The 14,808-nt window shown below is 28.8% G+C and overlaps 1 protein-coding gene and 1 long non-coding RNA gene across 2 annotated transcripts in view; one reads left to right on the forward strand and one right to left on the reverse strand.

Moving 5' to 3' along the window:
• The window catches only part of LOC139425934 (uncharacterized), a 79,333-nt gene extending 73,023 nt beyond the window's left edge, over positions 1–6,310 (reverse strand). Inside the window, exon 1 of the long non-coding RNA XR_011637071.1 lies at positions 6,276–6,310. This is a non-coding gene — a long non-coding RNA (uncharacterized lncRNA). The remainder of the gene's footprint in view (positions 1–6,275) is intronic.
• LOC107452265 (ribosomal protein L3) lies at positions 736–14,169 on the forward strand (the record flags this gene model as incomplete). Its single annotated transcript, XM_016068625.3, is given in 9 exon segments — positions 736–796; positions 5,533–5,725; positions 6,695–6,863; positions 7,660–7,795; positions 9,379–9,565; positions 10,408–10,670; positions 11,697–11,792; positions 12,809–12,928; positions 14,094–14,169. Coding segments are annotated over 9 exon segments (1,212 nt in total). The 3' UTR covers positions 14,139–14,169.
• Positions 14,170–14,808: the final 639 nt, after the last annotated feature.

The following is a 14,808-nucleotide window of genomic DNA, read 5'->3' on the forward strand; positions in this document are numbered from 1 at the left end:
GTGTCGGTTATTACGAAACGCCTCATTAAAATTTATTTTTATTATTTTTTTTTTTATTTTCATTTTTTCCAAATTTAATGATAGTTTTTTGCAGAATGATTTTCTTCGTCTGATTAAGAACTTTAAGAGTAAAAAAAAAAAAAAAGGGAAGAAGCAATACTAAAATTTTCTTCATTCAATCTGAGGGGTCCCGTAGTGGACTGATCGTTAAGACACGGTTCCCAGCAGATCACCGAAGCATCCCAGCTTCGGTAGCCCGACAACCTGCACGCGAAGTCGAGCACTTTACGGTAGAACAGTTTAACGAGGACCAATACCGCACACCCTCGGTCCCTACGCAGACTGATCCAAATGGTCACAAACCTGCACTCTGACCGCAGCCAATGATGCTTGACTTCGGTGATCTGCTGGGAACCGTGTCTTAACGATGCGGGACAAGGCGAAAAGATATTTTCACTCTTATATTTATAAAACCGAAATAAGCCGAATAATTTGTTTAAATGAAAAATTATGTGAGATTTTAGCAATGAAATCGGTTGTTAAATTAGAAAATCATCAAAAATCACCAAACCAAGTTGCCTCGTGTCATCACCGCAAAAATCTCATTCCCCAAATTGCGTGAATTTCATTTAAAGAGAACGGTCCAATAATGGTGCCTTATTTCTCTAACAAAGCTATAAGCTCTTTCCCAAGAACTCCTCCTGAAGTGAACTGAAGTGCTTTTATAATATTCTTTGCCATCTCTACGGGTCTTATGTTTATGGCATTGCTCTAAATTAGGAACAAGCAAGCAATGGTGAGTACAATCACATTAAATCGCATTTATTACCTTAATTATACTGATAATTTATACTCAGACTTTTTAAAAATTGAATGCTTTTTTCAATATTTTGCCGATTTCCGTTTTTTATCCTTGGGTATTTTATTTTAAACTTCTTTATAGCTGTACATACTTAAGAATCGTGATAGCTACGTTAACATTTTCTTCCACATTTTTATTAATTTTCTATTATTGGTATTAAGTTTTTTTTAGCATTTTTATTTGTTGTGTTACTTAATAAAAGCACTGATTTACATGAGCGTGTTTTTTAGTATAACTATCTTGTATATGACTAAGCTTGAATCGTTGATAAAATTATCAATAATTAAGTTAAGAAATTTATTTTTGTTAGTGTTGATATATATTTCTGAATTTCATGATCGATGTGTAACGTTATTAGTATTTATTAGAAATATTTATGTTAGCACCGATTAATCAATTGATTCACATTTTCCGGTTTCAGTAGTTTTAGTGTGCCATCTTCCTATTCAAAATGATTTCTGTATGCAAAATATTCGCAAACTTTGGCAACGGTCTGCAAGAAACTTATTAAAATATCATAATAGAGGATTATGAGGAATGAAGGTTATAACTCGTGGCCACCCTCGGGCAAACGTGTACATTTTCTTTTAAAAATTTGCAAGATTATAATCCATTTTACATCGTGGCGGTTGTAGTAGACATTTCATATTGTGATACGAGAATATCTCCTATTCAAACTTTCCATCATAATAGCTTCTTAGCACTAAAATATTTACTACTGTGCTTACTTTAAACAGATTTGTTTTCAGTATGCACCTAATGTTTGATGTATTCTTTTCTTTCCAACTGCTTTTGCTGTGCTGATTTCATCATCTAATACCACAACCTCATTTAATTCTAATTTCATATTGATAAATTAATAACACTTGTCCCATTCAAAATTAGCAAGTCCTACTAATGTATTATGAACAATGGCGCTTCAAAACCGCAGCACTTCAGGATTAGTCGAAAGAATGCATATAGCACCGTATGATTTGATATAATCGGCTGACACAGAACATGCCAAACAGGGGTTTCTTGAATCCGCAATCCAAACTTAGCATTCTTTAATATCTGTTTATCTACAAATAATTATAAGAATATCAATAAAAAAAGTGAAAATTTGTAGCAATAATTGCCAAAGAAATTATTAAAATTCTGCACATACATTTATGATGGAATCTGCTGATGTTGTGAACAATAGTGAAAACTCAAATGCTTTATATAAATTATTCATGTGACATATATTAAGAATATTGGATTAATTTTATTTCAACCAAATTTAAAATAATTGTAAAATGTACGATAGCTTTTCATTCCTTTCCAACGTGGAAAAAGGGGTTCTTAAATATAATTCTGCAGGAAAATATATATCTTTTAGAAACTTAAAGGAGGGTCACCATGTTTCTGCCACTGCGTTAATTGGCCTTAGAAGATGAAATTTTACTAGGAAGTGTTTCTTACTTGTAAGCTCAATGGGTACTATTTCCCACCAATGTGGATCTCTTACCATTGAGTTAACTGTGGGAGGTTTTCAAGTTTTTTTTCCACCACTTCATGCAAATACATGAATAAAAAAGATAACCATGAATAAAACAAAAGATAAACATGAATAAAAAAGTATGTAACAATATACAATTATTTTCAATATAATCATAGTTTTTCGTGGTTGTATACTACTTTGCATAAATATTGTGATACATGGCCGGGCAGCAAATAAAATTTTTGCTGTGTAATAGATAGGGTGACCCGGGGTAATTCATGATCACTCTGTTTCTGGGGTAAATAATGATCACCTAAGTTTTATTTTAAAAAAATTATTTTTTTTTTAAAATTTAAGACATGGACAAGAATGCTTGTACACTTTACTAGAGTATAACTACATTTACTTATTAATAATTTTTTGTTTAATCTAACAAAATAAGTATCTTTTAAACTGCTTTCTGTATTTTCCATTTCAAAGATGGGTTTCAAAATGTGCACATTTCTGCAAAGATCCCCCTCCTTCTCTTAATAATAAATAATTTGAGTCACTTTCTTTTTCTTTGATATAAAAGTAGTGTAAGCTTTTGTTTAATTGTTTCACATCTACTGTAAACATCAGTGTTTTCATCATAGAAAAAAAATGGGTGAGAATTTCTCACCCTTTCTCAAAAACAGGGTGAGATTTCAGAAAGTTAAGTGAGATTTCTAAAAACTAAAAAAACACAAATAGACTTGAAAAAAAAATCAACTCTTTTATTATACTAAATTTTTAACGTCTTCTATTTTTTTAAGCATTGAATATTTTTGGTGCATCATCATAGAAGATTTTGCCTTTACTATGTATTTGTCCATCTTACATTAGTGCAAAAAAAAATTTTGAACGTCTTACATGAAAAAAACCTTACCTACGGTAAACACGTGGTTGCAGAGAAATGTGTTCTGAAAGGGGTTCCGTGGTTCGGTTGTGTTCTGTTGTTCGAAAAGGTTCTAAACAATACTGGTAAATAGGGAAGCTAGATAACGGAGCAAATGTTGAAAATAATGAAAGATCCAGGAAGAAAAGTGAAACGGATTTTATTCTAAATAGCGTAATTCGAAGCTTCTTCCAAAATGCGAGAAATTCGCGAATTTTGAAATTGATTTATAGAATGCGCGAATTTCTCGCAGTAATAATTTTTTAATGCGAGAAAAGAAAAAAATATGCGAGATTCTCGCGTTCTCGCGCTGTAGTGAAAACACTGAATATTATAATTGATTATAGGAATCTATATCAAATGTTGCCCCCTACAGATGGAATAATTATTGATCACTGGGGTAATTCCTGATTATTGTCATTTCTTCTTATAAATAGTATATAAAATAGCTTATAAATACCTAATTGTCTTTTCTTAAATAACAGTTTATATTTATTAGGTGGAACAACTATAAAATATATTTTAACTGTCATAACAAAATTTGTTTTTAACTGTATACAAGACTGTATTCTGATTTGCACCATTTCTGATTTGTTTTACCTTGCTTCTATCTTAATTTTATGTGTGTACATTGTTAGAATAATTTTTAAGCTTATAAATTAGCCTAGCATAATTGTTAGAATAATTTTTAAGTTTATAAATTAGCCTAGTATAAATATGGTGAGAAATTATAAGCCTAAAAAGGATACTAAGCTTCTAGAAAACAAAATTAGTGAATTTCTTTTAATGATTGAAAATGAAAATTTCAGTGTGAGAGCTGCTGCCAGAGCTGTTGACATACCTTACTTAACTTTACACTTTCCCTTAATGAAGTTAAAAAATCCAGCAAAAGTAACCCATGTGGGAACTCTCTTATATTTCAGAAGAACATGAGAATGAGTTGGCTGATTGCCTAAAATGTATGGCACGATGCAAAGATTTTTGAAAATTTAAAGTGTTAATCGTTCTTCCTGCTTTTAAATAAATCGTTTTATTAGCTGCTTAAACATATCTTTTTGGTTTATTTGTTTGATCTTGATGCCTTATTTGTTAATTACCATTATATAATTATTTTTAAACAGTCCCTTTACAATAAAAACTGGTGATAAGTATTTACGCCAGAAATGATCAGGAATTACCACAGAAATGATCAAGACCAGGGATAATCCCTGATCACTAAAAACTTAAAATCTTTTAAATTCTAATTAGATTTTCAAACAAAAGAAGGTGGCATTGGACTCATCTCATATAGCCTCAAACTTCCAGTAAATATTAAAATTCTATTTTGAATAGTTTTTTCACAAAATAGATGTTTGCGTTTTTTGATCAGGAATTACCCCAGGTCACCCTACTAATTTTCTCAGTTGATCTCTATTTGTAACTCAAAAAAAAAAATTGTTTTAGACATTTTTGCTGGTTAGCAATTAAAACTGCTATCATTTTTTTGTTGAATTTTTTATTAAAAATAGTTTTCTTAATATTTGATTATGTAAAATAATTCTAAAGCCATCTAAATATTTTTCCCTTTGTAGTTTTTTTATGTACAAGTATTATTATGCATTTCTCATTATTAATGGTTTCTTCTATTAGCTAAAGTTATTTTAAACAATGGAATCAGCATTTAATATCTCCAGGGGTCTGTCTAGGTTTTTCTGTGAGGTACCTTATTTGTGAAAATTTAGACATAATTTATGAAAAATAAAAATTGTTTTAAAAAATCAACACATAAATATGGATTAATAGTTTTTTACGGGATAGAAAAAAAAAATTAGGAAAAGGTATTTTGTGAAACTACCGTTTTTCCTAAAGTTGAATTTGTGAAGGTACTGCTAAACGATAGTAAATTTGGCTTGGACAGACCCCTGATCTCTGTGTATATATAAAGAATAAGAATGTTTCTTTATTGATTAAGAAAAATATCACCAGATTTTGAATTTTAAAAAACAGATATGAAAGTTTTGTTTTTAATTTTTGTGAAGTTCGTGCTAAATTAATTCGTGCTGTCATAAATTATTTATTAAACTATGTAAAACTGGAATTAATATTTAAATTTTGATCTGTTCTAGACTTGAAAAAAAAGGGGGACCCAGACTTAAGAGTACTGGTTCTAACAAAATCATTGCTCTGTTTAAAAGAGCATAACATTCATTCGATACATGATGCTAAAAGAGAAAACATAACATTAGCTTCTATAGATATTAGTTTCAAATCTAAGTTCTTTCATTATTAATTCTGTTTTTTCATTTTTAATAGTCTCATCGGAAGTTTTCTGCCCCCCGACATGGATCCTTGGGATTTATTCCTAAGAAAAGAAGTAAGAGGCATCGTGGTAAGGTGAAGGCTTTTCCCAAGGATGATCCATCAAAACCTGTACATTTAACTGCCTTCATTGGATACAAGGCTGGTATGACTCATATTGTACGAGAAGTAGACAAACCTGGTTCAAGTAAGTCTCATACTTCATGAAGAGTATTATCTTCAATTTTATTTTAAATTGTATGTTTGGGGATTCCATAATGTCCTGTGAGAGTAAAAAGCTAGACTGGAAAGTTTCTGGTGACCACTTTTTTCGTTTCACTGGCCACTTTTTATGTGACCACCTTGATTTTCGTTGAAAAGTTTATAGATTTGCACATTTTCCCTTGTTAAGCAATATATGTTAACTTGTGGATTTATTAGTTTGAGTTTATGAGTGGAAACTTAAATTTATTAGGTTATTACTATTTCAACTTATTCTGACTTCTATTTTTAACGAAATTGCTCATTTATTTGAAAATTGTGTAAAAAAAAATTGGCGGACATGTCAGATTTTGATTAAAACATTATAAGGAAATATTAGGCTTTAAGAATTTTTTGCACCCCAGTTCAACTGTTTTATTAAGTTGCTATCAATATTTTGTATAATTATTAAAAATAAATTTCCTATTTATGTTTATTATATTAAGTCTTTTCTTAGAAATTTCAGTCTTATTTGTAAAGTTAAAAATTTATTTTACTTTTTTTTTTTTTTTTTTTTTTTTTTTTTTTAATTTTNAGAAGCCAGGTCACTTTTTTTTTTTTTTTTTTTTAAATGATCTCAGGTTTTTAAATCTAATTTTAATATTTCTAGGAAAAGAGTTAAAATGGTAGTAAATAAAACTTGATTTTGTAAATAATGCATGTATGCATTATTTACAAATGCTTAAACATGCATGTATGCATTTGTGTAATCCATAATATAGAAGCGAGATTGTTAAGGTACTTATGACACAAAGTTACCCCCCAGATAAATTAACCAGTCTTACCTCTTACTAGACCTGCTTAAAATCATATATAGATTTTTTTGTCCTCACTGCTTGATTTCATTCAAAATTCATTGGTTGAAAAGGAAAGTTTAAATTAAAATCTACAATTATGATGTTGTATTTGTTTGCAGAGGTTAACAAGAAGGAGGTTGTTGAGCCGGTGACTATTCTTGAGACTCCACCCATGATGGTTGTCGGAGTGGTTGGCTACATTGAGACACCCAAGGGATTGAGAGCCTTTAAGACTGTTTGGGCTGAACATCTCAGTGAAGATTGTCGAAGAAGATTCTACAAAAACTGGTAAGGAGACTTTTCAATGTCTCTCTTGATTATTAGTCTGTATTTTCATAACATTTCTATTTTTTTTGCATTAGCTTTTATGCATTTTCAGTCTTGAACTAATCACAAACAATGTGCGTAGCGTTTTTTGAAGTGCTTTTTTTTAAACTATTTTTTATTTACGTTTTTCAAAAGCTCTTGGAAATGCATTTTTATATTCAGGGTTTGTAAAAAGTGCATAAAGTTTCTATCTTTTAAAAAGATTTTTCCTTTTAAGTCTCGATTTCCATTCGAAATTACAAAAAAAAAAAAAAAAAATTAAATTACAATAAATCATTTTCTGCAATATGTAACTGAAACTAGTTTTTTTGTCTTTGGAAATGTTTTATGTTATTGATTTTATGTTTATAAATTGAACTTTAAAAAAAAATATATTTTACTGTTATTATTATTATAATTTTTTTTGGAAAGTGATTAAAAATATTTTTAGTGCTCTAAAAGTACTCAATAGGGGCTTATTTTTTCTTGAAAAATCTAGCTACACACCCTGAACAGCTTAGATTTTCAGTTGGTAATAGAATTTCCGTATGTTTGAAAATTTGCCTTTGATTTATTATGCACCTGCAATTTTCTATTTTGGAAGGTTTGTTTCTGTGTGTATCAATTATATTTTTCGACAATTTAATGTATATTTTTTATTTAACATCAATTTCTCATTTTCTTTTTATGTAAATATTTTATTACAAATTGTGTGTTAATAAATTTCAATTACACCTTCGTTTCAAGAGGTTTTTCTGAAAAATAAATTTTTCCTTAGGTATAAGTCTAAGAAGAAGGCATTCACAAAATACTCTAAAAAATGGGCAGAAGAAGCTGGTAAAGTAGCAATTGACAAAGATTTCAAGAAGATGGCTAAATACTGCAAAGTTATTAGAATCATTGCCCATACCCAGGTTTGTACAGTTTTATTTAAATTTATGTCTAAAAATATTCCTATATAATGTTTTGTTAAAAAATGTATTGCTTTGTAAAATTTGTTTAAAACCTTATGTTAATTTATGTATTAATTGAGACCTTGAATTTAATTAGATAAATTGCTTCTTTTTCAATATTTTAATTTCTATTTTGTAATGCACATACTCGTTTATTCAAGAATTATGTACTATCGAAGGAATTTTTTTTTTTTAGAAGGGAAATTTTGATTTTAAAAAAAACTTAATTGCAGGGTTGCTGCAAAAGACTAAAATGCAACTATTTTCAGGAAAAAGACTTTTCTGCACTGGTAGAATTGTTTTTTTTTTTAAGCATAAATTGGGTTGAAAACCTGCAGCCCTGAATTTCTTTTCTTAAGAAATGTAAAATACAAATAATTAAATTTTTTTTGCAACAAAATTCTGCACAATTTTTTATACGATGTTACTATGCATGAATTATATTTGCTAAGTTAATAATTGATAAAAGGGAAAAGTTCTTCGAATCAGTGTTTTTTTTTTATGAAAAAGTATTTTTTTAATGAATTCTAGTAATTAAGAGTTTAATTTTCTGCAAATATACTAAGTTTTTTATATAGAAATTATCATATTTGCCACCAACTTGACTAAATGGATAGTGGTATATGATAATTAAATCATTTAATAAAATTTTAGTCTTGATTTTGTTATTTTGTCAACTATTTTAATAGTTTTTGGCAACTATTTTCATGCTTTAAGCTACTGAAAGAAACAATTTTGTTTTGTTCGTTTTTTTCTGTGGCCACCCTGTAATTGGAAATATTAGGCTCTGAGAATTTTCTGCACTCCTGCTTATTATGAACATGGATATTTCCAATAAATTACTTGCTGTTTTATTATCTTACAATAGTTTTGGTACATTTACATTCTAGTCTAGATCAGCATCAAATGAAAGAATGGTATATTTCACTCTTATTCATACAAAACTGAAAAATTAACAAGGAATACAGTAAGCTCCAATTCTTCAAGGAAAGTAGTTAAAATTGTAGTAAATGAAAATTGATTTTGTTTCTAATAAGATAATTGTTAAATGTTTTTTTTATTCACTGGATTGCTTTTGTAACTTCGTAATTTAACATGATTTAAAAATAATTTAACATGTTTCTAACGAAGACCATTGATTCTAAGATTTAAATGTTCTAACTTTCACCAAATTCTGTTAATGAGATGTTCGTTTATATGCGATTCTTCTACCAATTAGATTTGTATTATTGATTAATTTTGTTTGACTAAATTTTGCACAACTTTGGAATTCGCTAAAATCATGATTCTTGTTTGTGTGATTTAGATGCGTGTTGTGTGATTTGTTGCTGTGTCTTGTTTGTGTGATTTAGATTTATTTATTTTAAGTTTTATATAGCTATATTGTTCATAGTAAAGGGGTGAGGCTGGCAAATAACAGTTTTAAAAACTCATTGAGTCATTTGAACCTTAGCATACTTTGATATAAGATCGTGAAACTACATAACTCCTTGTAAAATTGAGGTTGAGCTCTGATTGTGTATTAAATGGAGTGTGTGTTTCAGATGAAATTGATGAGGAAGCGTCAAAAGAAGGCCCACATCATGGAGATCCAATTGAATGGTGGAAGTATCTATCAAAAGATCAAATGGGCTCGTGAGCATTTGGAAAAACCTGTTCCCTTGAGCCAAGTATTTGCTCAGGATGAGATGATTGACGTTATTGGAGTAACTAAAGGAAAGGGATTCAAAGGTATGTATCTCTCCTGTTTTAATGAGTTATATATATTTTCTGGGCTGGTTTTAAATCCTCTAGATTTTAACTAAAATAAACATGGAATATTTTCATTTAATCACAACCATTTTCAACTGCTAGCAAAATTATAATATTTATATGTATACAGGGCCTGTGCTAAGGATTTTAAATTATAAGTCGGTACATCAAGATACTCCCTCGATAAATTTTTTAAGTATTCTTCGCTAATTTTAAAATCAATTCTAAGAATCATTTAAATATAAAATAAAAACTGGACTATTATTAGTAAAAATATATCGGTTTGTTGAAGACTTGGGTTGATTCTTGATCTACCAAGGAATGACTGTGCTATGTATTTTGTTTAGTAAAATATTTTAGGAGGGTCCTGTGACAGAATTTTTTTAGGCTTTCTGTGGTGAAGCTCTCTGGTATCTTTCGGCAAGATACTTAATAACTAATATATGTGTTATTAATTTAAGGTTACAAACTTTGTATTTAAAAAAAAACTACTTGGATGTATTAAATAAGTTTTTTTTAATGAAAATATAATATTTTTAATTCTAATATCGTGGGCAATATTCTCAGACAATATTTTTCTCAAATAAGAACCAAAAAATTATGAGCATTACTTTCCCCTCCCCATGTTTTAAATATAATTTTAGAGAGAAAAAAATTTTGCAGGAAAGAAAACCAAAAATTTTTTACTTCTGATTATTCTGAAGAGTGTGTTCTTTACTTAAAACTATTAGTGATATATTGTACTATTGTATATTGTATTGACTATATACCGTAGACTATTTGACTTATTTTTAAAACTAATATTTTTAAATTGTTTATAGGTGTAACAAGTAGGTGGCATACAAAGAAGCTGCCCCGCAAGACTCACAAGGGTTTGCGTAAGGTTGCCTGTATCGGAGCTTGGCATCCTAGTAGAGTTCAGTTCTCTGTTGCGAGAGCTGGACAGAAAGGTTATCACCATAGGACTGAAATCAATAAAAAGATCTATAGAATAGCACAGGGTGTTCACACTAAGGACGGAAAAGTCATAAAAAATAATGCTGCCACTGAGTATGATTTAACCGAAAAGACTATTACGCCAATGGTATTCTTTCCTCCTTTAGTTTTATTTAATAAGGGTTATTAATAAATCCTCTACATCAATTGTTATACCTGGTGCGTTGCATGCTTAAAGGTGCTTATTTTCGTTTTTTAAAAGAGCTTAAATTTTGATGTTCAAAGGTGAGGTTATTTTCTTTACCTCATCGTAGCTGCCAGCAGTCCAGAATTTTTCGGATTTTTTCTTAATTTTTAAATCTAATCTGGAAATCAGATATTTTTATTAAAAAAATCTGAATTTTTGTAAACTTGCATTATTTTTGCTTTTAATCCAATCCCTTGTTCTAATTGCCGCAATCACGCTTCCTGCGATTATTAGTAGTTTTTATTGGGGAATACTATTCCAATAGCTGTTGCTGAACTTTTCACTCAATTGAATCTTAAACAACTATTATTATTTTTTTTAAAATTTATTGTAGTATTTCTTTATGATGTAGTTTAATATTTACCCATGTTTTATAATTTGGAGATTAATAATTATATATTAGGTGGCGATTGCTTTTATTAACTATTATACCGGAATTCCTAATTATAAAATATTAATGTTACTTAATTTTCTGAAAGCTCCTTTACAAAAAGATAGACAGTTTTTAGTACCCTAAGTATAGTTTTAAATTATAAGATAATTTTAATAGAGATTATGCTTTTTTTCTTTAATCATACGTGATGTTATAAAGACATTTTTCATAGTTGACAGTCTCTTTTGCTACAGGTTTGTTTCTTTTATTAATGTTAGATAGATTTAAAATTTCTGATTGTGTAGTTTTAATTCATATGGAATTAAAACTACTAAACTGGAATTAAAACATAGATTATTGAAACTTTTGAAAAAAGCAGCGATTTATTATATACATAATTCTAACGTGTTTTTGCTAGATAAGATGTGTTAAAACAAATATATAGATGAACAGAGATATATTAATCAATGTTGTAAAATTATTTTGATTCTGTTTTATTCTTACATTTAAATTTGATCTATGACATGTTTGTTGAACAACTTTTTTTCTTCTAGGGTGGTTTCCCTCATTATGGTGAAGTAAATTGTGATTATCTGATGTTGAAAGGGTGCATTATGGGGCCTAAGAAGCGAGTCATCACCCTCAGGAAGGTAATCAAGCAGTACTTTTATTAACCTAATAGGGAAACACATTTTTACAAAAGATTATTTCACTGTTATTTTTCATTTAATAGAGTTAAGGTGGGTTGTCTGTAGTTAGTTTAAAATTTCTTTAGATTCCAAAGTAAAACTTTTCTATTTAAAGAGTTTATACATTAGTTGACTTTAACGTCGCCTCGTATGAAAGTTAAATTTTGCAGTGCACCTTCTGTTCAAGAAACTAGTGTAAGTTTGTTATAAATTAAGCCCACTTACTTGTGTGGTTAAACTGCCCAATGTGTTTTAAATTAAGCAAATGGTGTACAGATATTACAAATCTCCTAACCATGGTTAAGTGTTAAGAAAAATACCAATTTTCTGGAGGGTTTTATTTATTTTTTTGTCTGTGCAAAGCTTATTATTAGTTGAAATCTGTATTTTTTTTTAAATTTTTTTCTTCCTTATTATTTTTTTTAAATTTTTTTTTTTTTTTTTTTTTTTTTTTTTCNTTTTTTTTTTTTTTTTTTTATTTCCACGATCCGGAAGTTTCTGGAAGAACTTCTTAAAACTTCTGGTCCAGAAGTTTTAAGGGATTGCCGATCACATTTATGTATAAAAACTCTTGTATATTTAATTGAGAAATATTAGAACTAGAATTGATACTTGGCATCTCTTTCAAAAGTAAGTATTTTTTCTGGTAGAATAATTGTCATTAGAGATGAAAGTTAACTTATACTTTATTCTTCATTTCAATTAGGCTGCATATAATTTATTTAGAATTTCATGTTTTGAAAATATCAATTTATAAAGATATTAATATTTTGAAATGTGTCATTAATGATTTTACACCAGAAATTTTCAGGATTTTTGAATTGGGCTCACAATCACTCTTGTTTTAGTAAACAACATCTTATATGCTTTTATTTGTGCTACTTAAAGTGTGGTCTTACATTTTGAGTTTAAAAATATTAAGAGCTGTTGCAATTGTTAGTATTGTCTATATATTAAGTATTTCTGTTGTTTTTCAGTCTCTACTCATTCACACCAAGAGGGCTGCCATGGAGAAGATTAATTTAAAATTTATTGACACTTCCTCTAAATTCGGACACGGTAGATTCCAAACACCTGCTGAAAAGCGTACTTATATGGTGAGTAACTTCAACATTGTCTTATAAGTCTCCAAAAAACTTCTGCGGAAGTAATTTGGGTGCTAGAGATCCTATATTTCCTGTAAATCCTATGTTTAAAAATTATACTTTTTTTCCCCCCTTTACACTTTTTAATTTTCCTGTTCTACTAGCTATGGTTTCTAGCAATTTTCTAGGTAGTTTTTATATATATATATATATATATATATATATTTTAAATAAGAAAAAGTAATAAATTTTCTGCAAATAATATTTTCGATCATAAGTCGGCATTAAATTTTTTTTTTAAATGATAAAATCTTACAATAACTGACACCATAAGTACACCATAACCATAAGTACACCATAAGTGACACCATACACCATAAGTACAGAATCTGAAATTTTAAGATGTTCAAATCAACTTTTTTCATTGGTTCCCAAATATGGTTCACTACAAAATTATGTGGGAATATATCAATTTCCACACCTGTGTAGTATTAAAAGGGTTTATTTAATTTCTTATGTATTGCGCAATTTTCAAAGATTTTTTTTTCCCTTCGGATTTTAAAGCAAACATTTTGTAATAAAAATTAAATTTATTTCTGTTAGATATCTAAGCTTTCTTTCAATATTTTTTGCAGGTATTGAGTATAATGACCAAAAAATGTAAAATTTTTATTGCTACATTTTTTGGCATAGGGTGTTCAGAAGCATTTTCCGCTCATAATTCAAACTTCTTAAAGCTTTAAACATCATTGAAAAGTATGAGAAATTGCATTGCCTGTAGACTCTTTAATTTATAAAGTAGTGTTTCCATTATTTTGTCTTACCCCTGTGTGTGTATATATATATGTATATAAACACATGAAACAGTTTTAATTTCTCGATCTTCTTAGTTTATTTTTATGAGCTAAACTTTCTCATGCTTAATTGTTCACGATTGATCAGTTCTACCCTTGTTTATACCTCTACTCATGTAAAAATACATATATGGTTTTTATCAGTCATTATTATTTATTTTTTTAATCTGTGTGGTGTGAATAGTCTTTTTCTTTCACTTAACTGATTGTTCAGTATTTTTTAAACTACCAATGTTTACGTATCGTGTTTTCTTTCTTGTGCTACCATTTCATATATGAAATTGCTGGAGTGAGTCTTTAATTTTTTCTTTCTTTTTTCTTAGGGTCCACTCAAAAAGGACAAGGTTAAAGAAGAAGCAGCTGCGTAGAGAGTATTTTGAAATAAAAAGTGTAACAAAAGATGGTCTCTTTATTTTCTGTTTTACTTGTTGCCTCATTAGACTTTAGCTTATTGATTGCTTGTGTTTTTTTTTCTTACGGTGGGCAAATCATAACAAAATTCTAAAAGCTTTTGTGGCATTCTAGTTTCAAGGAATCTTAGTTGTCACAAAAGGCAGTTATAATAAAAGAAAAAGAGTATTTGTGATTTCGTCTAGGCTTGTAACTAGTGCCCGGAGCACATTTCCCCTGAGTTTCCTAAAATCTTACCTGGGAGGTTCTAGTAAGATGCATTGCCTTCTCTACTGGATATTGCGAGTTTCTCTTGGTCTACTAGTTAAATCTAAATTCTCTTGGTTTTTGTACGTTTTAAAGAATTACTGTTGAATTAAAATCTTTGTGCATGTTACTGCTTACTTGCTTAAATATTTAAATAAGAATTACCAATACATAAAGAAACAATCCTCATTTTTAGAAAGCAGTTCAAAACTTTTTTTAGTACTAAACTGTTGGGCTTATTTTTATTCTGATCAATCTTTTTATCTCAACTATCTTTGAATTAAATGCCTATTAATATCTGAAATAATGAACATATGTAGTACATAATTCACATTTCGAGTATGTAAACTTACACGTGTTTTTTCTTGAAAAGACTAAATG

This window comes from Parasteatoda tepidariorum, chromosome 6 (genome assembly GCF_043381705.1).
Source record: "Parasteatoda tepidariorum isolate YZ-2023 chromosome 6, CAS_Ptep_4.0, whole genome shotgun sequence".
NCBI lineage: Eukaryota > Metazoa > Arthropoda > Arachnida > Araneae > Theridiidae > Parasteatoda > Parasteatoda tepidariorum.